The 24,661-nt window shown below is 33.0% G+C and overlaps 1 protein-coding gene across 7 annotated transcripts; it reads left to right on the top strand.

Moving 5' to 3' along the window:
- Window positions 1-20,262: 20,262 nt before the first annotated feature.
- Window positions 20,263-24,334, top strand: LOC102596256 (uncharacterized). Of its 7 annotated transcripts, XR_368019.2 has the most exons (5): window positions 20,263-20,436; window positions 20,543-20,682; window positions 20,770-22,286; window positions 23,896-23,940; window positions 24,301-24,334. XR_368019.2 is itself a non-coding variant. In XM_015312868.1 (3 exons), the coding sequence occupies exons 2-3, from the start codon at window positions 20,563-20,565 to the stop codon at window positions 22,234-22,236; spliced, it is 1,587 nt and encodes a 528-aa protein (XP_015168354.1). In that variant the 5' UTR covers window positions 20,263-20,369; window positions 20,543-20,562; the 3' UTR covers window positions 22,237-22,660. The 7 variants fall into 7 exon arrangements, 3 of the variants coding, with proteins under 3 accessions (XP_015168354.1, XP_006356451.1, XP_006356450.1); XR_001474558.1 differs by having other exon boundaries at window positions 23,899-24,334; XR_368017.2 differs by having other exon boundaries at window positions 23,896-24,334.
- Window positions 24,335-24,661: the final 327 nt, after the last annotated feature.

Here is a 24,661-nt window from a genome sequence, read left to right as displayed (position 1 = left end):
TTTTGTACTTATTGTCTGGTCTAAAACTTTGATGTTAAATATTTTGTCAATGCACATAAGGCATCCTTCCATATAGCAATTCATACATTTAGCTCTTCTATCTTTACTGGGCGTATCCCGTGCAATTAAAGCATCTTTGACTATCTAAGCCTTTACCTTTAGAAAACTGGTGATCACATTGTATATTAACAAAAGTAAAATCTTTGATGTTTAAATCTAATTTTTCTAATCCTATTTCGTTTATTAGAGTTTCTTCCTCTGAATCCGACGAATCTTGTCTTCCTTCTATGGCATCTATACTTATTACCGAATATATGCTTTCATTGTCTGATATGTATTCATCTACATTTATCAAGGTTTCTTGGAAGTCTTCTATAAGTTGGGCATTTCTCGTTCTACTGTTATTTCTACCTGGACAAGTATTAGCTAGATGTTCTTCACTTTCGCATGTAGAACAAGATAGTCTATTTTTGTAAATTCTGTTATTATTGTGTTTTCTTACGTGTCTATCCTTATTTAGGTAAGACTTTTTTGCCGTAGATCTTCTTAGATAATACCTCTTCCTTGGTTTGTACTCTTGGTTATTTTGATATGTCTTTTTGTATTTTCTTTTTGGTGTACTTTGGTCATACCTTTGTGTCGTACATATATTTTTACAAGAATCTGTCTCATTTTGTCTTAATTGTTTCTGTATTTGTATATTTGTACATTTTTCTTGTAATATTTCCATAACATGTTGTATTTTATGTCCTATAGACCAATTAGCATTTGGATTCTGCATTATTCCCTCTCTTTTGTTCCATCTTTCTTCTATTTCTGTTCCTAAGGCTCCAGGGAGTTTGTTAAAAAGTTTTTTCCCCAAGCTTTGATCAAACGCATTTTCGCTTATAGTGCAATAGTAAAAATAGTCTTTTAAAAAGTTCTTTATATGGCTCCAATTTGTTATACTAAGTTGTTCTAATTTTATTAGTGCATTCTTTTGTAACACTACTAATCCGTTATTCGGGTCTTCTTCTGTTATCAGGCTATGTATTTTATTAGTAAAATTATACGGGTTTGGTCCCATATTTACTAGTTCTTGGAATTCTTGAGAGTAAGCTACTTTGTATGCTTCCCATACTCCTTTGATTGATTCTCCAAGAAAATCTCCATGTATCTATACATAGTTTATGCATCTGTTTCACTATAATGGTGTATGTAATCTTCTACTACTATTCCTTTCCATACATCTATTACTGAGTTCCATAACTGAGGGTCATGAGCCGCTATATATAATATTTTTCCTCTATCTCCTCCGTCTTGAAGTTTGATAGGGGGCTTCTATTGGCATTCTTATTTCTATAGGTCTAACCATTTCTGGTTCTGTTGCCGGGTCTTGTCTAAATACCCTGTGTCGTGGTAAGTTACCTATAGTATATTCTACTGGGGTTATTGGGGTTGTCTTTTGGAAGGGACTTGAACTCGAAGAAGCGGTTTCCATGAATTCTTTTAAACTACGTGTTGTCTCGTCATCGCTTTCTTCTTGTGTATCTTTTTCTTGTTTATACCCATAATTGTCTGTTCTAAATTTGCATTCTTTAAAGTGTTGTTCTATTATAGAGAATTTAATTCTTCCTAGTTTACAACCTTTACATTTAAGGAATTGTATTTTATTTAATTGGTGTAATTCTTTTGCCCTTGTTATTGTTATGTCTACTTCATAGTCGTCTTCTTTCAGTATTTGAATATTCATTCCTTCCATATTTATGGTTGATTCATTATCTTCTAAATCTTCATCTATTTCCTTTTGATCTCTATATTTATAATCAGTGAATCTGATTAACTTCTCTCCTTTATTATTAGTGTATGTGAGATGGTCATTTGGTCTTAACACTTTATTTTTACAAAAAATTTCTAGATTCCATTCTCTACCTGCATATTCTTCTGAATTTATTTTTAAAGGTTTCATTAATTTAATTTCTTTATTTCTCATTATACCTACTGCATCGTCTATTTTTATTTTAAACCTTGAACTGCTATTTGTTGCTAGTTTTCCTATAAAGCCTACACAAACTAATAGATTGTTTCCACAGTTCATTTCTTCATAACCTTTGGTTTGTATACCTATTTTTATGTATTTTCCAAATTCATTTGAATTTATCATGAAATCTGGACTACAGTAAAAAAATTCCTCCATTATTACTCATGTCTACTTCTGTTAGACCTATTATGGATCTTTTAGATTCTGACCATCTACTATCATATAAAGTGATTAGTACTTTAGTACCTAAATTTTTTCTAGTTAAACCTTTAAGTCTGATTAATACCAATCCCATATGCATGAGATTCATTCGTCTTTTTTGTTATTTCTTGCATAGATTCTTTACTAATTAAATTTATACTTTCACTATCGTTTTCTGATACACTCAACTATTCTTCTCTATAATGTTTGTATAGATGTGTTGTTGACGAAAATAGTCATGTATTGTATAGAACTTGTGGGTTTAATAATTTTAATTTATTTTGTTTGAAAATTTCTATATCTTTATCTACATCTATTATCTCATCTAACTGATGACTACTACTAGGTCTGGATGAGTTCATTATTCGAGCTAGCATATTGTTTCCTAGTCTATCTTGTGAGAAATTGGCCCTTTGTCTTTCTTGGGAACTTTTATTCCTGTTTGAAAAAAGGTTCATGCTTTTTCTTTTCTTTTAAGTCTATCCTTTTGAGGGGTTATTTCAGTCTTCTTGAGCTGTTCTATTGAGGCTTGTATATCGTTTTCTTGTTTAGCTTCTCTTTTAGGGATTTTAGTTTCTAATAAACTATCCAATTTTTTATTTATTTTAGTTATTTGATCTTCTAGGTTTTTATTTAATTCTAATAAAGCAAAAATTATTAGATTGTTTTGTTTTACGCTTATTAAGTCTGTTTTTCCTGGTGGGGTATAATCTGATAATCCTTCAGGGTTAGCTTGAAATTGGGTTGTTTTTCTAAGAACTTCTTGGTAAAAAAGGTTGTTCATGAAAGGGTTAAGTCTTTAAGCTTACTTAGTTCTTTCTTAATTATTTTTGTCTCTTTATAAAGATTTTCTAGTTGGTTATTTATTATTTCTAGTGGACTGTTATCAATTATTTTATTTGTTGCTACTATTGTTTGTACTTTTAGAAATTATATCTAGTTGTGGTTTTTCAGAAAATTAAAATTTTGTTCATTTTTTCTAATGATTTGTTTTGTTTATGTTGTAGGTTTTCTATAGTTTCTATTAGCTTTAGAAATCTATCGTCTTTAGACTGACTATGTTCTGCTAAATTTATTATTAGATCTGTAATAGTATTTAAATGTTGATTATCACTATGTAAGATATGGTCTCCTTCTGTGAAGTTACACTTAAGTATTGAACCAAATTTTAGTCTTCGATATTTGTTTTCTGAAACTACTTCTAAATCTAAATATTCTAACCTCTTAATACTTCCTATTCTTGTTTTTATGCTAAATATAAGGTTCTGTTTTTCCAATCTTGCTTTTCTATTCTAATTTCTTGTATGTAATGATGAATTCTAGCTCCTATTGTAGGTATTTGTAAATCTATTTGCTTTATTTCTTGGTCTATAGACAGTATTTGTGAGGATGTCAATAAATCTGAATATAGTTCTAATTGCTCTAGATATAGTTGTCTTTGTCCTAATAAGAAGTCGTATATATCTAAATAGTTTTATTTTATTTTTAGTAGATACCAATGATACGCCTGGTCAATTATTATCTGTTTCTTGTATGGTCTAAATCTTTTCTTATATATTCTAGATGGCATATATATTATTACTTGCATAAATAAGTTATCACAGGATAGTAACGTAGGCTCTGATACCAATATAAAACGTTTAAATAAAATTTATAAGGCTTTTAGATAAAATTAGGTTGTGATGTTAGAATAGGTTGCGTTTGTAAATTATGTTGTAAAATCCTACTCAGTACTCCCTCTTCCTGCTCCATTATCTAGTTTAGTAATATTTGTTACTAAATCAATGTAATTTCTCCCAAAATTACTTCTTTTTTGAAAAAAAAAATTAATGTTCATTTCTCTTTACCTTACTCTTTTCCTTAACCCATGTTCTTAGCACATGCTTCTTTAACCACACCCTGGAATACACAGTTCTTTCGGTTCCCTGACCATGGCAGACTTTCAACTTCCCTAGGTATTTACAGGTTAATCCATCGGGGTTACTAAGAAGGTAAGAAACTAACCATTTACTAAGAGTAATTTAAAGAGTATATGAACATCATATTATACATTCATAATAACAGTACATACATACAAAATATAGGGAGAAAACTACTAAGATCTAGAAAATAGATAACTACTTACATGATAATGGTCGGAATGAGGTTTCCCTTTCGGGAGTCCCCGGGTGACCTTGCAGCTACTTGCATAAAATTAAACACTCACACTCTTTGTACACAAACACTCTCTTTTTTTTTCTTTTTTTTTAAAATAACTTAAAACTTTAAAAACTGTAAAACTCTCACACACTACTCACACTAATCTCTCGGTATGTTTATGTTTCTGCTTGCTCTATTTTTCGCTCTATCTCTTCTTCGTGTAAATGGTCTTATTTATAGACAAAGATTCCGGATTTGAACTTCGGATTTCAAATATTGAAATAATCTTTCTTTCCTGTCGGGTGCTCTTTGGGTCCCATCGTCACATGGGTAGAAAGACTTTATCAAAATAATTGCCTTTTTCTTTATCCATTTCTGAGTAGTGGAGTCTTTAAAGTAGTGACTTATGACATTAGTGCTTACGTATCCTTATTTGTCTTTTTTTGTTGACATCATTGCTTACGTATCTGTATTCTATTAGGTATCTAGGTTGTGTAGTGCTTCAGAATCGAAGCTCATCCCTGAATCATCGTCTTCATTTGGGCTGTGGTGCTGAGTACTTCAGGATCAGAATATGCCGGTTCTGGCTCCGATTTTGGGCTTTCTTGTATAATTTCTTCTTGTATGACTTCCTTAGTTTTTTCTTTAAGTAACTTGAAAAGGGAACTTTGTATAATTTTTTCTATTCTTTTATTTGTTTTTCTTTTTTGTAAGAATCTCTTAGTCTTTGTACTTGTCTCTGCTATCTCAGTGAAATTTGCTGGCAAAATCCTTACACTTTTAGGCAAAGTGTCAGCCATCAACGGATTTGATGAGTTTTTACTCGCTACCGTTTGGACGGGACTAGTTGTACCTTTAGTTGATACAATAGCTCTTTCTACATTCGTTGGGAAATACACATCCGTCTTATCCATTTTATAATGAGATGGAGATCTTTTCGATCCTTCTGGATGGTCTTTTATTTGTAATGATATAATTTGGTTGGTACTAAAATGTAAAGTCTTTACTTTTTCTTGTAGGAAATGAATATGCTGGGTCATTTTTTCTTTTTCTTTCTCTAGTTTCTCAATGGTTTGGTTTAGTCTTTTGAATCCTTCGGTCATTGAAGAGAAGTGGTCACAAAAAATTATTTTGTCTACATCTTTTCGAATGTTGTATTGTAAGAAAGGAGTTGTAGTATGTCTTAGGGCTAGGCTTATGAAATAGTTAGGCCCAAGAGTTCCTCTTGCATAGTCTAATACCTCGTTTAACTCATTAAATCCTTTGAAGAGAGGGGTTGGAAAGTCTTTGATTGAGTCTATCACTTCTATCCATGTCTGAAAAACTCCTGGCAATCTTCCTTGAACCACTACGTAGAATCTGAATATTTTATCTTCATTTTTGTATGTAAAATAGTGGCTTAACGAATTTGCCACTGAAATAAAATAACTATTATCTCTTGGAATTTTGTTGTATGCTATCCATAGGTTGTCTATTAGGAATCTCTGAGGTTTATCTATCTTTGTTTCTGGTTTTACCCTGAATCTTAGATTAGATGGGGGATAGAAAATTAGATTATGTTTCCCAAAGTGTAGTCTTTCCATGCTTGAAGTATTTAGTCTTGCTTCCTCTAATCTTGTCTGTGATTGGAATAAAGTGTTTTTCAAAAGAGTCTGCAAGTATAAGTCTTTGTCCATCCGTCCACTCTTACTTGAACTTGAACTAGATGCTTTGTCTTTGTTCTTGCTTGTACTCATTCTGAAAATAAATAATTAGTTTTCATAAGTCTGCTTAGTTGATCTGCTAAGGAATTATCTTTTCCCTTTATATGTTCTAAAGATATATTGTATATTGATGTAGCGTCTAAAAAATTTAGCCATCTTCTTTTACTGCTATTGTTTCCTTCTATTTTCTGGTGGAATTTTACAATAGCTTCACAGTCAGTTCTTACCAAAATTTCCTTTTTATTAATAATATATAATTTTAAACTATTTAATCCATATATGACTACTAGAATTTCTGCATCTATGGTACTCATGTTTCCTTTCTCCTTATATTTTCCACTGTGATAGGCGCAAATTTTTTCGTCTTTCTTGTCTCCGTATTTATTGTTCCTTGTTTTTAGTACTGCTCCCCATCCTTCTAGACTTCCGTCTGTTTCTACTATTGGATAGTCAGTTTCTAGTGGGAGGGCTAAATCTGGTATATTTTTAACCATCTGTTTAAGATTTTGTACTAGTTTTATGTCTTCAATATTGAATGTCTTTTGTCCATGAATCTTGTTTTAGAATATAAGGATCCTGCTAATTTTCCTAGGTCTTTTATAAAATTTCTTGCATAATTTAATATTCCTAGAAATTTTTGTAAGTCTTTGGTTTTATCTAATTTATCATGCATCTCTAGGACCTTTTTTTCTATATGGGGTTGTAATTTTATCCTTCCATTTCCAATTTCTACCCCTAGAAATTTTATAAGATTTTTACATAATTTCATTTTCTTTTTACTAATTATAATTCCATTATGTACGAATAACTTAAACACCGTTTGTAAATGCCCCAGATGTTCGGTGGTACTATTACTAAATACTAAAATATCATCTACATATACTAGAATAAATTTTTATAATCCCTAAATATATTATCCATCTTTCTTTGAAAGATTGGAGGAGCTGTTTATATATATATATATATATATATTAGATTGAGTCGAAAGCCTACCTACGCATAAAGGTTCCGATTCGAGCGAGAGCCCAAACGGGTGAGGCGAGAAGATCTTGATCGAAAGCTCCACTGTTCTGAATAGTGAGCCCATTTATCTATAAGAGTTGCTTGATTCGCCCCCATCTTTCATAGGACTGGACTAAGTTCGGGCAGATCTCCGTCCCATTTCACGGCTGCGTCGCATTGAGAATTGACTCGTCCGGCTACGTGTCCTTTGGACCCTTCGCCCGCCCGCACTGGACGAGGAAGAAAAGGCAAGGAAGATCTGTACAAGATAGAAAGTCCATGCAAAGGATCCGAGCCCATCCAAATGATGTTCAGCGGGCTAAACACAAGTAGCAATAAAAAATTCCGGCTCGGCCTGGGAAAGCGCTGGCAACTTGCCATTAAGCGGAACTTTTAAGGAACTAAGAATACCACAGAAGATGAAGAATGTATCCATGGATTAAAGACTGCCTTGACCCTGGGAATATAAGAAATCGAAGTATTTAGGGATTTGACGCTTATCATCTGCCAAACTCAAAAGAAATCTCAATTTTACGACAAATCCGGTCCGATGGCTGTTCTCCACTAACCACAAGGATATAGGGACTCTTTATTTCATCTTCGGTGCCATTGCCCGAAAGCCCCCAAAGAACGGAAACGGAATTCGATTCACTCCCCATTCTCTCTTAAATAAATAAAGCTCGCCCTGGGCCGGCTAGATCACTAGTTTTGGACTATCGAGAAACCCCCCTCTGCCCGCATCCCTGGAACTTTCTTTGCTTTTTTTATTAAGGAACTAAAAACATTTCCAATACCGGCAGCAGCTCCCGCTGAAGCAATTGTAGCTGTATATATATATATATAAATATATTTCAAATTACAAACACAACTTTGATTATATTAATAATTATTGGCATAACCAAATAATCGAACCAAAAGAAGTCAAAACAAAAAGAGAAGAACCAAACCAAAATTGTTTTGGTTTGAATTGAATTACACTTTTTTCAAAATTAAAAATCAAAGAATCTAAATCATATGGTATAAAATCAAACCAAAAAATCGAATGCACACCCAACACTTCAAGCTCATTATTTTTTTATTTTGATGTCCAATTTGGTTAATTTTAGTACCAGAATTTTTTTTTGCATACGATGCCAACCTTTGAAACGCTGAGTAGCGGATGAAAATGATTAGGTAACTTTATATTATCAGACAATTTCACACAACTTTAAAAAATAACGTAAAATCTTTAAGCAAAAAATATATTTAAAAAAGGAACACGATAACCCACTATCATACTAACAATTTAAAAGAAAAATTAGATATAGTAAATAAAATTTTGCCATTAATATAAAAATATATATTATTAGTATTAATGCACAAAAATAATCTAAATAATAAAATGAAAAGAAAATGAACGTTATCATATATTTAAAAATAAATAATAGCCATTTAAAAGATATCATCATTCCTCCTCATGGCTATATATTAATAAGAATAAAATAGTAGCAAAACACAATTACGTAATAAATTGTTACCGACTTGGAATCAATTGATGCTGGAATACAATAAATGTGACATACGAAGCATATATATAAAGTAAATATTTGGCTAAATATCTTCTTTCTTCTTCTTATTTAGCTAATCAGTGGATCAGATTTCCTTTTGTATCAATTAGAATTACTTCATAAGTGATTGTGTTCACATACCATTGTTTGAGAAGTAAGATTAATAATTTTTTGAATTATTCATCATCTAGGTATAAACCTGTAATTTTTTCAATAATTTGCAATCGCGTTACCAACAGAAGGTTATATATGTTGTAATAGTTGACTATTGGAACAGATGATAGTCTTATGTTGCAACACAAAGGTTATTTCAGTCGCAATAGAATAGTCATATGTTACAACATATAACTTACACAAGTCGCAACATATAACTCACATGTTGCAAAATATGATTTATGTGTCGCAATAGAATAGTTATATGTAGCAACATATGACTTTACATATAACTTACATGTCGCAACAAAATAGTCATATGTTGAAACATGTATTTATTTGTCACAACAAAATAGTTATATTTAGCAATATATGACTTACATGTCACAACAGAATAGTCATATATTGCAACATATAACTTACATATTTTGTTACAACACGTGATATATGTGTCGCAACAGAATAGTTATATGTAGCAACATATGACTTTATGTCGCAACAAAATGGTCATATGTTGGAACGTATCACTTACATGTTCCAACAGAATAGTTATATGTGGCAACATATAACATACATATGTAATAGTACTAATTGTTTTTTGAATTAATTTCTTCATTAGTACTAATTATTTTTTGAATTAATTTCTTCAGGTACAATAAATGGAGGGATCATTTGTAGGAATTTATTGTTGTGGTGAATGGATCGAGAATAAAAATCAATATATTTGGAATTGGAAGGATGGTACGAAAGGGTCAGTAGGGATGACTGTCGAAAAAAGTATTTTGTATGATGATTTTGTGAAGCCTTATACAGAAAAGGCGTGGTAATTTTTAATATTTTTCGTATGTATTCACGTTTTTATCAATGTATTCTGCCTTTTAAATGTGTTATTTCTTCTGTAGTTTGATTTTTCCAACCATAACGATCCAAATACATTGAGAATGATTAATCAAGCAGCAGACGGAGGTCATATTGGTGCATCATATGTGCTTGCCATAATTTCAATCTTCAAGGGTGATGAATTCATGAGAGAAGGCTTAATGTTCATTGTCAACATGAAAAAAACTGAGCCACTAAAAATCAGGAGATGTCAACAGAAGTTGCAAAATATTTTAGGTGAATTGTGGGTACCAGAACCTCATTTGTTGGGAGAAAGACCCATTTGTTGCACTGTTCATCAACATGAGCAAAGCGTTCACAAGAATGGTTGGCCCAAGAAAAGTGACGATGAAGATGAAGATGATATTCGTTGTGAATTATGTAGTTGTGATTTAGAACTAAATTATGTAGTTAAATTTTTGGCTTATACCACTGTGATATTAATAAAATTGTCATTTGTGGCAACATATGTACATTTTGTTGGATAATATATTGAATTTTGCAACAGAAATTGCAACAGATACGTCATATGTGGCAACATATGTATATCCTAAAATGTGGTTTTTGGTATTAATCCAATTAAATTGTGACATAATACAACATTTAACACTAATATATAGTCCTACAACATGTTTAAGTACAAAATTATGGTCTAATACAACAACCTTCATCAATTCTATCAATTATTTTTACAAATAATATCATACCGCTAGTTCATCATACAATGACTAAGTAATTCCATATGATAGTTATATAACACCCTGGTAAATCGTTGTTGGAAGTGTTATAACATATTTTTATTGCGTAATTATGGTCCAAAGTACTAAAATATGATCCAATTTGATAGTTTGCATTGCTAAATTGCCTAATTTATCGATTAACCCATCCATCAAATGTCATATGTGGCAACATAGGTACGTTATGTTGGATAATATATTGAATTTTTTCAATAGAAATAGCAACAGATACGTCATATGTGGCAACATATGTATATCCTAAAATGTGATTTTTGGTATCAATCCAATTAAATTGAGACCTAATACAACATTTAACATTAATATATAGTCCTACAACATGTCTAAGTACAAAATTATGGTCTAATACAACAACCTTCATCAATTCTATCAATTATTTTTACAAATACTATCATACCACTACTTCATCATACAATGACTAAGTAAATGCATATGATAGTTATATAACACCCTTGTAAATCGTTGTTCGAAGTGTAATAGCATCTTTTTATTGCGTAATTATGGACCAAAGTACTAAAATATGGTCCAATTTGATATTTTTCATTGCTAAATTGCTTAATTTATCGATTAACTCATCCATCAAATGTCATATGTGGCAACATATGTATATTCTTTTGGATAAAACACGTAAGTACTTTATAAAAATCATAGGCCCACCCTCTAAAACTGGCCCAATTGGCCCATTATTTCATTTTCTAGAAGGGATATATATAAATTAGGGTTTTCATTTTCATTTCAAGAATAGGGTTTTCATTTTCTTTCTCGCCGCTTCGCTTTCTCTCTCTTCTCTCTCTTCGCATGGATCTCGAATCTCTGGAGTGCATGGGATATAATGATGTTATTTATTTCATCAGTGTTTTTTGTTCTTTATTTTTTAACACACAACTAATTGATTGGGATTTGGTTAAACCAAATCAATAAATAAACATATTTTTGCACTTTAGTTCCAACATTTTTACTTGTTCTTAACATAACATAACACCTATGTGTTGCTTCATATGAGTCAAATGTTGCAACATTTGAACCATATGTTACTACAGATGACTCATTTGTTGCAACATATCACCCTTATGTAGCAATATTTGACCATATGAGGTATATGTTGCTACAGATGACCCATGTGTTGCTACAGATGACTCATGTGTTGCTATATATGAGTCAAATGTGGCAACATTTTAGGCATATGTTGCTACATATGAGTCAAATGTTGCAACATTTGAGGCATATGTTGCTACAAATGACCCATCTGTTGCTACATATGACTCATTTGTTGCCACAGATCACCTTTATGTAGTAGCATTTGACCATGTAGTGGATAGATAAAGTTAAAAAGGAATTGGTTGAAGCAACATAACATATAACATCACAGATAAAATAAAATATTGTCATTAATTACAACCACTTTGTCAAAGCTCCAAGTTCTTATCTACTATCCCAGCAACCTAATTTCATTGCAATCGACCAACTGTATTGTCACACAACAAGGTGTTGGGAGGTTGAATTGGTGTGTTGGTAATCAAATGCTCAATAAATGCAAGCGAATATGACCTGCACGCGGCACTGGTGATATTTTTTACCATGGGTTTCAATCGACCTTCAAATTCCCATGGTTCATTGAGGAGCTTATCTGACAAATGCTTCATTATTCCACTTTACCTCAACAAGATTAACAGCAAGTCGAACACAGGTTATATGAATGTAAAAAGCGCATCATGTTCCGTACACGTCAGGTTGCAGTCATAAACATTTATGTGACCCTCGTGCAAGAGGATCTCAAGAGTCACAAAATGAGTATTGTTCATGTTCATGACTGCCAGAATTGTTTTTGCACCAATCCAATTGATGCCTCCAGGATAAGGATTAATGCCCTTGCGTAGTCAATCATATCGTCATTCCATACAAACTCATTAAGTAAATGTGTAAAGCTTTTGCCACCAATTCTGGTTGCCTCCTCGACAAAATGAGTATTGTTCATGTTCATGACTGCCAGAATTGTTTTTGCACCAATCCAATTGATGCCTCCAGGATAAGGATTAATGCCCTTGCGTAGTCAATCATATCGTCATTCCATACAAACTCATTAAGTAAATGTGTAAAGCTTTTGCCACCAATTCTGGTTGCCTCCTCGATGATACTGTCATACCTTTGTTTGAAGTTGGTATAGAAGTTGAGATCCATGATTCTATTCGTGAAATTATAGTGCTCAGGGTATCTCAACCGCCCCTCCTGCATGAGCCTGAGAATTTCATCAATATACTGAAATAACAATTAATATTAAAGAGTAAAGAAGAGTAATAATTGAAAAGATAAAACAAACAAACATTATAAATTGAAGGTTAGTAGAGAAAAATTACCTAGTCTTCCCACCAAACGGTTGTACTACCTTTTTATTTATTTTTTGAATTTCGACAGTATAATGTTGCAACATATGACGATTCAAAAATTGTCATATGTTACCACATATCTCCTTTCTGTTGGGGCACATGCAGATAGTTCTGTGGGTTTTTTTTTACAACAGAAGTTATATATGTTTCCACATATGACCTTCCTGTTCGAGAACATGCAGATAATTATGTGATTTTTTTACAACAAAGACTATATATGTTCCAACAAAATAAAAATAATAATAATCATTAATAAAATCAGCAAAAAAAAACACTTCACCAATTGTTTTTTAACAACTTATCAACAAAAAAGGTCAATGGTATACATAACCATCAAAACTAAATCTAATCAATGGTAGTAACCATAACATTTTCATCTGGAAACAAATAATCAAATATTCATGTTGCTGCTCACATCCTTCGCATCGACAAGAAGAGCATTTGATGTTAGATGAGGAAGCAACACTACCAAAAGATTGAGTTGGTGCCACAGATGAAGCTCCTTGTGACATTTTATCTACAAGGTAAATAAAAAAAGTTTGAGAGTTTACAATTGATTATAAAATAATAACAGTAGCAATTTATACTTATGTTGACACAAATGAGCATTATGTTGCCACATCCCGTACCTTTTGTTGACACAGATGATCATTCTATTGCTCTAACACATAGGTGACATGTTCCAACATATGACAACTATGTTGGAATATGTACCAACATATCACCAATATGTTGCAACATACGCCACAAGATGAACAAAATGTTGGACAACTGAACAAAACTAAATTTCTACAATCATATGAACAAAATGATCACAAAAAGAAGAACAAAAGTAACAAAAATGACTCTTCACTGAACAACAACAAAAATGACTCTTCACATATACATTTCCTAAAAATTAGGGTCTTTTTGGGTTTGTCGATTTTCTTTCAAAAATAAAAATAATAGGTATCATTACACCATTATTCAATTTTCACATCTATAGAACGATTTCTTGTTCATTAACCCAAGAAAAGAACTTAGTATCAAGAGCGTGTTGTTCGAAATTGTAAAATCTTTCAAGAAAATGACTTACCCGTTTTAAGTCGAACATGACCTTCACTTCAGAAAGAGAGAGAGAGAGTGACGGCTAGAGATGAGGAGGAAGATAATGGGGGAGAATGATTGGATTTTCTAAGGAAGAAGAAGAAGAAGAGAAGACGAAGAGAGAAAAATCTATTTTCATTTAATACTTCTTTTTAAATAGAAAGTTTAAAATGTAGTGGTTTTTTTAATTTTATAAAAGATTAGAAAGTTTTGAAAATGTTAATTTGGTCCCAAATTAACTTAATTACCTTTTTAAGTGGATTTGACCATTTCTTGGTCAAAGTGTCACCAAAAACCAAAGCAAGACTTAATTGACATCTTTCATTTAATTTTCTCACGCTTCTTCTTCCCTTTTGCTTCACTTCGGCTCAATGTTCCCTCTATCCTTCAGCTTCTTCTCTCGGTCTATGCTATATCCAAGTTTCTATCACTAGATTTCTTTCAAAGTTCATACATTTGGGACTAATTTGTCTCAGCTCTGAGCTTTCTGTTGTGGTAAGTGTTTCTCCAACTAATTTCTCTGATTGCCCTTGTTTTTGAGCAAATTTTCCTGTATTTTTTTTATCTAATCTTCACATGCATATCTAAAAATAGATACTTCAAAGCCCGATTGTTCTCTAATGGTGCTTGCTTCAGAAAATTACCGGTGAAAATATTTCAAATTGCATTTTTTTAGTACAATTACAAATTTATTACGGTAAAATTAGTCCATCTTTGGAAATAGCTGAAGTATCAAAAGTACTTTTGCTAACCATGCTTCAAGTTTCCTATATCTTAAATTAAGAAAACTGATACACAAGGATGTCCTATAATATGCATACATCAGCTGAATTTTTATAGTTACCTTCTTCGCGAGTAAGTCCTCTTCGAATTTATATATTCAGTCATTTAACTCTTTTTAACCTTGAGAGTGAACTTCTTAAGTTTATGATTCAAGAATGCTAGCGCAATAGAGGTAAATGATTACATGGAAAGGAAAAAAAGGAGAGATCTCACTCATGAGTGACCTTAGATTTTTCCTCTTTTTGTTGTTCATGCTAACTAATTCTTATGATTATAAGTCTTATCGAATGTTTTGATTTGTGAAATAGTTTGAAATATGTAAAATTAAGAACACCATAAATAACGCGTAGAGGAGATCGCTCACAACCCATCGTCTTCTTAATCAGATAATATTCAGTCCATCACTTGGCATAGAAATGGTAGCTCTGTGAAAGTAACATAAAAAAAAATAAAGGATCTATTTATTGATCTGCTATATCCTATAGAAGATTGTCAATATTTTTCGAAATTTATATACGAACAACAAATCTTCTTTAAGGAAAATCGTTCTTCCGTCTCAGGCCTTCATTGTTATTTGTATCATCATTGTAATTGTCAATCCAAAGTGTCTTTGACTCCCCTACACTCTTCACTTGATCATATCACATTATCGTTTTCCTAAATCTAACTTATACATAGACCATAGTGTGCCTGTTATAAAATTCTTTTTACACATTTTGATACTTATTTTCCCAGCGGAATTCATACTTTGTTGGTTTGTTTATTATCAGTGAATTTTGATACATGTGTAACTAATAGCTATATGAATGTTTTGAGTATCCAATACTAGAAATTTATTGCAACAAATTTTACTAAAGTTGGACTTCATTGACTGTGTATGCACTGGCTCAAAAGTAGATGATGCCAAAGTGTAGTTCACGGGTTCCCTCTTTTTCTTTTCTTTGTAACTAGCAACACTCTAGGTGCTCTTTATTTGTTAAAAAGTACAACTGAAATTTAGTGCATAAATAGAACACAATGGCAGAAGTAAATTAAAAACTTTCCCATGTGTTGATTGGGTTTCTTATTGGAATAGTTAAGAGATTCTAATGACATTTTATTATACCTTTAAAGGACTGAGAAAGGGGAACAATCACTCGTGTCCTTTATACCAAAATGACTTGAATTAAGCATGGCACTAAGTTTGGTTGCGCTTTCATTACTATATCACCTTGCTTTTCGTTGTCTGTTATGAGAGCACGTATTGCAAGGTGAACGAAATTTCACCTCTCGTTTACTTTTTGTATTTTCCTAATTCAGGAACAAGACTTCTAACATTTAGCTTCAACTAGAGTGATAGTTTTGTGCGTGTGAGCACAATGTCATTTTAAGGTCTAATATAGCAAAAGCAGAGCTATGTTATTTATTTTTTGTTCTTATTGTAGCAAAACTTTGTTCAGAGCCTTCAATAGCTGGTTCACCAGTGGAGTTTTTCCAGGATTTGAAAGACCCCTTGCTTTTCAACTTGAAATTGGGTGAGGAATTAAATTAGAAATAAGTTTACATATATATATTATTATAGTTATGTTTTTGAAGTGATTTACTTAAAACTCATATAGATCAGAAAAAATAATTTACTAGTGTTTCCAGGTATGTTGGTATTGGCGATTCAGAAGATGCGCAATTATTCTATTATTTTATAGAGTCTGAGTCTGATCCAGACTCCGAACTTCTTATGCTTTGGATCACTGGAGGACCAGGTTGCTCTGCTCTATCTGGCTTTATCTATGAGATTGGTAATTTCGTTTTTCATGGCTAAACTGTGGGTGATTTATGTTTCTTACACGTGTATTGCCTAACACGGATATCTGTCTCGCTTTGGATTTCTCTCTGCTACTTCCGCTTCTTCAACTTCCTCACACTTTCTGTGCTTTCCATGCTCCTTCAACTTCTTCGACTGATTTCAGGTAAGGGATCCTTCGAATCTTTCATAATTTGTCGTTAATCGCTTTCTCCTGGTGTTACTCCATGTTATCTTTCATACTTTCTTTACTGTTTTTTCTGATTGTGTTTGATTTTTGCTATTTAAATTTATCTAGGTTTCCTAATTTTTCTCAGATTTTCCTGCGCTCATATTGGTTGCTAATTACATAATCCTAAATTCGAATCCGTTACGGATTGTACTTGCGACTACAATTGATTTCTTAATAAATAGCTTCAACGGCAGATAATAAGTTTGTAATTAGAAGTGTTTTCTCTTAAGGGTGAAAAGAAGTAAGACAAGCTGAACATATGCTAATTAAGCGCTTAGCGTACAAATAAAAACCTTCATCAGCACTCTTGGCTCTATTTAATTTCTTCTGCCTGTTTCAGGTTAGCTAAAATGAGTATGACAGAGGCAGATTCAAGATTTAAAGTTTATGAATTATTACAAGATCTAAGGTAAAGATTAACTTAAATATTCGTTCCACGTCTATGAATGTTCTATGATATGCTATTCTAATGTGAAATCTTAATTAGTACATGAGTTAAACAGTGCAATATATTATTGCAATTGGGTTGTATCTGACTGTTAGTTACATTAATTGATTTTTTTTTTTGGTGATTAGACAGTGCAATGGAAAGCCTTACTGTTACAGTAACGATGAGTAATTTTGCATGATAACCACATTGTTAGAGATTGATTTTCTGACTATTTGTTTGAGAAATAAAATGCTCACAACAAGTATGAGGCTTTTTATCCATGCAACCTTTCCGGTTAATGCAAGATTTATTGAAAAGGTCCCAAGCTGGTACAAAAAGAAACAACATTTACACGTAGACCAAACAGACGAGCTATTACTCTTTCCCTCCTATCAATGTCACAAAATCCATGTATTGATTCATGCTAAAAAGATTATGCAAATATTTATTCTCGACTCTGGAAATGTGAATCTTGTGCCCTTTAGATCGTGCTTTGTTTCTCTCTAGACATAAGGTACAAAGATGCAAAGAGGGATGGTCTCAAATTTGTTTCAACCTTCTGAGAACCTTTTGAATCTTTCAGCTTTACTATTACTGTTCTTATTTTTCTCACTTCTACAAATGTTATTGGTATGAAGCTTAATTGTTTATTGTCTCAATCATTTTGTTATATAAAAATTGACTCAGCATTTCTATACATTTGTTCAAAACTCTCGACTTTCTTCTGTTGCATTTCAGCATCACCAATGGTAAAAGACTCAACTAACACATCCATCATTTTGAAACTTTACTTTCGTAACAGTTTTGTAAAATTATTTGCTTCTTTCTCTGTTATTTGGCAACACTTATTGTAACAGTTACATTGTTATTGTTGTTTTATTACAGATCGACTCCTTCCGCTTCTCAGGTAGTCGAACTACGGGTGGACCTTCGAACAAGAAGTTTGTGGTACTACTTCTACAGCCATAGGCTTAGCAGAAAAATAAAAAATGACTAATATGTCTTAACCTTTCTAGCAAACTCTCAGTATAATGTTCACAAACTAAATGTAACTTACTATGAAACATAAATATGTTAATATTAAGTTTAATCATCTCTTTATTAAAGCTCGTGCCTTGCACGGGCACCCTTTATCTCGTGGATGAATATTGGGCAAAGAAGATTGCTACAGTGCATGGGTTAGAGTCAAAATTTTCATCAAGATGATTCGAAATAAATAGTAAATATAAAAAAAGGTTTAAAAAATTTAATATCTAATATATATATATATATATGGAAAAAATAATTTTCATGATATATAAATAGTATAATTTTTTATTGTAGGAGATTCGAATGAACCCTCTTAGCACTTGCTTTAGTTTTGCTCCAGATTTCACTAGAAATGGACATAAATACCGAATAATCGAATCGACTGAACTAATTCGGTTCTTCAATTTTGAATCTTCAATTCAGTAAGAGTCTAAAAACTTTGGTGCACCGAAGAACCGAACTTTATAATTCATGCATTAACTTTATGTATTAGTAATATCTTGTTTGATATACTTTTTCATGCTATGTATAACTAATGCTTACACTCTATTGCGTATTAAGGTCTGTATTACTAATGCATGAAAATTCATGGTATTAGTAATACAAAGGTTTTAATGCGTGCATTTGCATGGTAAAGACCCCATTGCCCCTCAAACTATTTTTTACATCTTTTTTCACCATAATTATGAATGACATTATTGTAAATAAGTATACTCTTTTTAGTACATCAAACCAAATAATACATAAAAATCATCTTGTATAATAATTGCAAGCATTACTAATAATACATTTTATTTAGCATTATTCTTGAGACCATCATCATGTCTTAAATTTTTAAGGGGTCCTTTGGTAGGCCGTATTAAAATAAATAATCCATGTATTATGTGTGGTATTATTTAGTACTATATTTGGTAGGAATTTGGATCTATGTATAACTAATTCATGGATTAGTTATACCTCCTACATGGTATTATAGGGTGTATTACTAATACCTTTCATTTGGAGGTATTAGTAATACATTGGATATAATACCATGGATAAGTCTATGTAAAGACAAAAATATCCCTCAAATCATTTTAATTATTTTATTTATTTTCTTCATTTTATGTTTTATATTTATACTATTATTTAGAGAAAGTTGTTTGTTACTACATAAATCCAACACAAATTAATATAATATTTGAAATGTGAGTTGCTTAGCATTAACTCTGTTAAAATTATAACTTACAATTTTTATGTGTAAATGTAGATAATTTATTTAGTTTTACTATTGTTTACATCTTTTCAATTTTAAAAATTGATAGTTTATCTTTTTTTTTAATTGAAAATTGACATTTTGTAAGTAATAAATTTACTAAGATGACAATTATTTATCCTCAAATAATTTAAGTAAAAAAAAAGGCAATCATGACAAAAAAAATTTGTTCTTCTCATAGCTAGTTAGAAAACCATAAAAAAAAATATTGTCCGGCAATTATTTATCTTAACCTAATTATTAATAATTCAAGGGTATAATTGGAAATAAGTTTTTTATAAAGTTTTAACCCAATTTCAAAATGGGGTAGGAACCAATGAATCAAACACTTTGTAAAAATAAATTATGCATTACTAATTATTGCACTATTAATTCCAGCATTAATAATCCATGCATTATTGTTTTTGTACCAAACGACCCCTAAGTGTTTTATAATTTAATTTTGTCCTCATTTTATTTTTCATCTGCATCATAAAAATAGTTTTATATACACTAAATCAAATAAACGAATCGAATTTGACATTGATGAATTGAATAATCAAATTGAAGAACCAACGCCTACCCTAGATTCCACCTACTTGGAGATCAAGTTTAGCCACGTGGACATCCAACACCATTCTACAACAAATTGTGAACCTCATTGTACTATTGCCAAAAAATGAGGGACGCCTATGTAATATCACAAATTCACAATGGCTGGTATTCGTAATTTAATCAAAAGAGTAAGGGCGGTTACTTTCTCAAAACCTAATCCTTGTCAAAAACCCGGTACAACACGTGTCACTTATCCATCATCATTATCATTGTAAACAAATCTCAGCCGTTAAACATTTCCTCATCCCCTATATAAACACCGACTCTCCTTTACCCCCACCACTAGAATACATAAATTCAAAGATCACGAAAAAATACCGATCGAAATTTAAAGAAGAATCGAATATAATCCCTTTAAAGGAAGAAAAAATCATCGAAAGATTAAACTGAATTTAGGGTAAAAGCATCAGATTGCGGAAACTGTTTTGTTCTTCGTTCGATTTCATCAAGTTCTAGAAAAATCTGTAAATCTCTTTGATTTTTGTGATTTTTTTCTGTAATTTTTAGGCGATTAATCGTTGATTTGAAGAGTTACTGATTAGATTTGTGATTTTTGATTTTTTTGGTTAGGGTTTTTGGTTTTTGGAGTAATGAATGAGCAAGGAAAAATGATGAATCAACAGCAGAGGATGAGTATGGGTCAAAACCAAATGATAAGTATGAGTCAACCTCAGATCTTGAATCCACAGCTTCAACAACAGCCACAGCAGGTAGTAGACAATGATAAATTCAGCTTTAATTCCATGTATAATTTGAATATGAGTATGAGAATGAGTATGCCTCCGTTGATGATGCAGCAGCCTCAGATGATGAATAGGAGCTATAGGATGTGGCCGCAGCCGCCTATGCCACCGCCGTCTATGGTGGATCAGCTCAAATTTCAAAACCCTAATAATCATAATTTGAAGCAATTTGTTCCTGGAAAGCATCCCAAACCCTTGGGTCCTAGAAACAATTGGAAGGGTAAAAAGGTAAATAAGAAGGATAAGAGAATGGATGGAGTTAGGAGGAACGAGATTGGAACTAGCGGTAGTGGTAGTACTGCCGGAGGAATTGTTGGAAATCAAGGCGGGTATAAGCCGCCTACCTTAAATGATTTGCAACAACAAAATCGATTAAAGGCTAGGAGGTTTTTCCCTAAGAAGAAATTTTATCATAATAATAATAATAATAATAGTAACAACAATAACAGGACTGCACCGTATGCACCTCGGAACACGTCTTCGTACATTATTAGGGCTAAAAAGAGTGGTGGTATTGCTTCTTTGGTGTCGCCTTGTCCTGTGACTCCTGCTGTGTTACCGACGCCAATGTTTTCTCCATCTAGGGAAGTGTTAGTAGATATGGCAAAAGAGGAGTGGGGAGTGGATGGGTATGGATCGATGAATGGGTTGATTAGACTGAGGTCACCAGGTCATGAGGCAGAAGGACATGAGGATGAGGAAGAAGAGGAGGGAGGATCAAGTGAGAGTGATGTGGAAGAACATGTGGAGGTTGAAAGGAGGTTGGATCATGATTTGAGCAGGTTTGAGATGATTTACCCGAATTATAGCGGGATGGAGTATAACAATGTGTTGGGAAACCGTGTGGATGATCAGGATACCCATATTGCTCAATTGGAGGAAGAGAACTTGATTTTGAAGGATAGATTGTTCTTGATGGAGAGGGAGTTGGGTGATTTGAGGAGGAGGTTGCAAAGTCTTGAGAGGCAAGGCCATAGCTATGATGAGATGAATGAGGAGGTTGTGGAGAATGAGACTGAGAGTGAGACTGATAGTCATGGCGATGGCCATTCTTTGGAGGATAACAATGCTGAACTGATTGAACGGGCCATGGAAGGAGTTGGGACTGTGAAAGGGAAGGAAGAGATTAGGATTGAGGATGACACAGAGTTTGCAGAAAATGAAGAGAGAGTTGGAAAAGAAAGTGAACAGGTTAATGGTGATGGTGATGGTGAAACTATTGAAAAGGAATCCGATGAAGTAGGAAAAGAAGATGAAGTTGATGGAGGAGATGGTATGGTTGAAGTCCTTAAGAAGGAAATCATTGCTGATCTTGAAAGCAAGAGTGAGCTGAAAGACGAAGCAGCCGTGAAAACTGGGGATGAGGTTCAGTTTAGTCAATTGAATAAGAACAATGAAAACGAGGTTCAGGCATCAGATAATGCAATTGTTAAAGATGTTACCATGGAGGAGGCTTCTAGAGTGGATGCTGATGCGAATTTTCAAACAAAGAATGAGGATGATTTGACAGGAGATAAATGATCAGGGAAGAGCATTTTCGAAGGTGACTTGTCTAAGTTTCCCTCGTCAATGTAAGTCTCTTCTCTGAGAAGCTTTCATGTTGACTTGTGTGGTTTCTTGTCACCATTTTGGATATATCTCTACTGCAGTACATAATGTTTAGCGTTCTTTTGACAGTGGCAAGGAGTATCAAATCTTCCCGTTGGGAGTTCCACCTTATAAAGTGCTAATGTAGTTATCTTCTTTAGGTGTTTTCAACCTTTTTCTTTTCCTTTTTTTAATGTTCAGTTTTTTGGCAGCTGTTTGTAGAAGGGAATTCTAGGTGTTTTGAAAGGTTAGATACTGTGTTGCTTGATACAAAGATACAGCTATGTAATAATCTCTTTTTAATTGGATTTGGAAATTTTCATATAATTCATGTCATGTGCTCTTATTATCGGTTTAACCTCGTATTTAGCATGGTTGTTCCCCCCGGCGTATGCATTGCATGTGTTGCAACTATGTGATTGGTGTTGGCTAGTGATAGCCTTTTATCTATAACATGCTTGCTTGTTTCCATGTAAGTTGTAACTATGCTTTGCTTGTTTCCATGTAAGTTGTTGGCTAGTGATAGACCTTTTATCTATAACATTGCCCTTTGAGTGGTTTATTTTTCTTATAGCTTAGGGCAATTAACTTTACTTTGCTTCCATGAAGTTGTGATGCCTGACCACTTGGAGCATACGTTCTGTTCTGCAAGGGAGTAATTTTAGTTTTTTTGTGTTAGCAACCATATGAATGATTCACTACAGGGCATAATTTCGTGTACAACAGCTCTCTTAACTGTAAACCTTCAACCAGAGTTTATTTAATATCATATAGTAAAGCATCGGAACATACTAAAGTGCAAGTTGGAATAGTTGGCTATCAACTTCAGCGATGTTGGGTGTGAGTGTTTTTTTAAAAAAAATCTTTTTGGGATCCCAAAGCTGTTATTTTGATTTGGTGGTATTACCCCTTTGAAGAATATATTCATCTGCTTGCTAGCAAATAAGTTCTTTGCTGTTTATTTTCATCTATAGAGTCGTAGTCAACTGACTTCTGCTTCGGAAAGAGACGGAAGATTTGAGAACTTTCACACTCTTGATGCATTCATTAAATTGCATGGTAATGGTTTATTCTTATTAGCCTCCAACGAATTTCTAGTTTTTCTTTTTATGCATCACCAACACTACCAACCATTCAGCAGATGTGGTACGTTTTGATATGTTCTGCTTTAATTAGACCTCCTTGTCTTCCTTGTGACTGTCATTAGGATTTGTTTCTGAATGTTGTGACCTCTTTCCACTTCTTGGAATGATATATCACCTTTCATGTTTGTGGGGGATTCCATAAGTATACCTGCTAGCTGCTGGATTATCACGAGGGGAAGTAACTGAAAGGCTGGACTGTGGTGAGCAGGATGCTTGCTTATTGTGCTCCTTTATGTATTTTCTTATATATATCAGATTATTTGGATGACCACCCCCTCAACCCCCGACAAGCGCCAAAATTATTGTCCTCTTTGCTGACCCGAATGCCTAGTCTCTTTATTGGGATCAACCTGTTGTTGAGATGCTTCTTATTCTTTAGTTTCCATTTAAGCCCATTTTTTTGTTGATAGATAAACTCTCTGATCTATTATTTTTTATCTTATGGCAGCAGAGGGGATGTCCTATTGTTGGTGGCAGAAAAACAGATGTGATGGTGACGTTACTTGTCCCTCTGCTGCATTTATTGAGTTTACTACAGAACATGCATGTTTATATAAGGGCTTGTTTGGTTGGGGAACAAGTTATGTCGGGATTAGTTATCCTGCGATTGTTTACCCACCCTTAGTGTGGGATAAAACTAACGCTACAATCTCAGGGTAAACTAATTTCTTTACCCTAATTTCGGGATAAGTTATCTGTTGAGTTTATCCCAACCAGCCATGGAATAAACTCATCCTAAAATTACTCCCGGAATTAGTCATCCCTTATCCGTCCCCCCGGAGTCATGTTTTAGGGTTTGTGTTTGTTGCAGTAGGATATTATATGGTTCATCTCATGATTCATTTCTTTTCAGGTGCTTCACCTACTTTAATCCTTGTTATATTGAACTTCGACTACCTGCTTTTCTTTTGTTTTTGTGTCTGATTAAGAAGTACAGTGTGCTGTAGGCTGGTAAGTAGATACTTCTCCAGAGTATTTCAGTCTGGAGATTGTTATCAAGTTTGATGGCCTGCTAATTTTAACTGTTGTTGATTCTGTATTTTGCAGCTCTCCACACGGAGAGAGATTTTATGCTTTGACCGGGATTGTTTCTTGGCTACTCGTATTTTGTCTCAGTTGTGCTTCTCTTGCATGTCTGACAGTTTCAACTCCTGTCCTCTTGTTGACTTCTTCGTTTGCATGTTTGAGCTACCTACATTTTGCTGCCCAGGGGT

The sequence above is a fragment of the Solanum tuberosum genome, unplaced genomic scaffold (assembly GCF_000226075.1).
Source record: "Solanum tuberosum cultivar DM 1-3 516 R44 unplaced genomic scaffold, SolTub_3.0 scf00218, whole genome shotgun sequence".
In the NCBI taxonomy this organism is placed as follows: domain Eukaryota; kingdom Viridiplantae; phylum Streptophyta; class Magnoliopsida; order Solanales; family Solanaceae; genus Solanum; species Solanum tuberosum.
This window is presented reverse-complemented; position numbering and strand designations above follow the sequence as displayed.

Excerpts from the sequence above, each read along its gene's own strand:
- LOC102596256 (XM_015312868.1), top strand. The coding sequence starts at position 20,563 with ATGAATGAGCAAGGAAAAATGATGAATCAACAGCAGAGGATGAGTATG. Across the intron at positions 20,683-20,769 it reads TTCAACAACAGCCACAGCAG|CAGCCTCAGATGATGAATAG; the intron begins GTAGTAGACAAT and ends TTGATGATGCAG.